Source organism: Myotis davidii, unplaced genomic scaffold (assembly GCF_000327345.1).
Source record: "Myotis davidii unplaced genomic scaffold, ASM32734v1 scaffold27, whole genome shotgun sequence".
Lineage (NCBI taxonomy): Eukaryota > Metazoa > Chordata > Mammalia > Chiroptera > Vespertilionidae > Myotis > Myotis davidii.
Genome location: NW_006297821.1, coordinates 2,354,261 through 2,355,440, shown reverse-complemented (window position 1 = coordinate 2,355,440; position 1,180 = coordinate 2,354,261). Strand labels below are relative to the sequence as shown.

General features: G+C 54.2%; 1 protein-coding gene across 1 annotated transcript in view; it reads right to left on the bottom strand.

The window, feature by feature from the left end:
* Positions 1 to 1,180, bottom strand: part of DVL3 (dishevelled segment polarity protein 3) — an 11,987-nt gene that overhangs the window by 425 nt on the left and 10,382 nt on the right. Inside the window, 2 exon segments of the mRNA XM_006773657.2 lie at positions 30 to 110; positions 206 to 421. Coding sequence (XP_006773720.1) covers positions 30 to 110; positions 206 to 421 — 297 coding nt within the window.

The following is a 1,180-nucleotide window of genomic DNA, read 5'->3' as shown; positions in this document are numbered from 1 at the left end:
TGTGTGGTCCGACTCGCTGCCGCTGCCACCTGACTTGGAGTCTCCAGCCTTCGGGTCTTTCTCTTTCCTCCGGTCGCTGCCGCTGCGGTTGGAGCCACTGCTCCGGCTGCCTGTAGGGGACAGGCAGGGGCAGGGGTGGTGGATGTTCAAGAGCTTGCCGAGGAAGCCTGGGTCTCCTCCGCCTTACCTGTCACCTCCACCTTACCTTCACTGTGCTGACTGCTGGCACTGCCCCCGCCGTAGCTGTACCCCAGCTCCGGGAAGCCTGGGTGCGGGTTGTAGGGGTGCGGGGGTGGCGGGTACTGGTAGGGGAAAGCCATGGGCCAAGGGGCAGCCCCCGGGTGCGGCAAAGGGGCCAGTGTGTCCTGGTCAGAGGCACCGCTGGAGCCGTCGTGATCGTGGAGGGACAGGTTGGCCATGTCTGTGGAGGGCAGGAGAGGGCCGGATGTTGGGACTCCCCCATACCTTTGCACCTCTGTCAGGAGGGAGGTCCCAGCCTAGGCTGCATTGGATGCATATGAGATGACAACAGCAGTGGTAGTTTCCCACCATTATGGGAGGAGGCATAGGCCAGAGAGCTCGAATTCCTTCTTAAACCCTCTCCACCACCCAGCAGAGGTGGTAGAGAGGGAGCCCCTGCAGACAGCCCCGGGAAAACCCTTCTCAGGGAGGCCCCAGTCACCATTCCTAGCCTCAATGCCAAAGCCTGACACCCAACTCCCAGAAAAGCCTTTGGCAGTTTCTCCTCCTTCCTCAGTGGACTGGAAGGGACAAATCTCACTCTGTTCACTTAGGGCAGTGATTTTCAACTGGTGTGCCACCAGAATTTTTAAAATAGGCAGTACCTGACTAGTGAGGGGCTCTGACCTCTTTTTCCTTAGACTGTCAAATAAAAAGAGTGGCCAACACAACAATAACGGTCCCATGTGAGTGAGTCAAAATTATACCGATCTTTTTTGTCAGGTTGGCAAAACAATTTTTTTGTGTGTGCGCCACAGAATTTTAGTATTTAACTTATATGTGCCATGAGATGAAAAAGACCGAAAATTGCTGACTTTAGAGGGTAAAAGGTAGAGGAATGTAGGAGGCTGACACCTCAGACAACGATCAGGTAGGTACTGCATACCTGCAATTCATTAGGCACAATACAAAACACTATCTCATACAAATATTTCCCCAA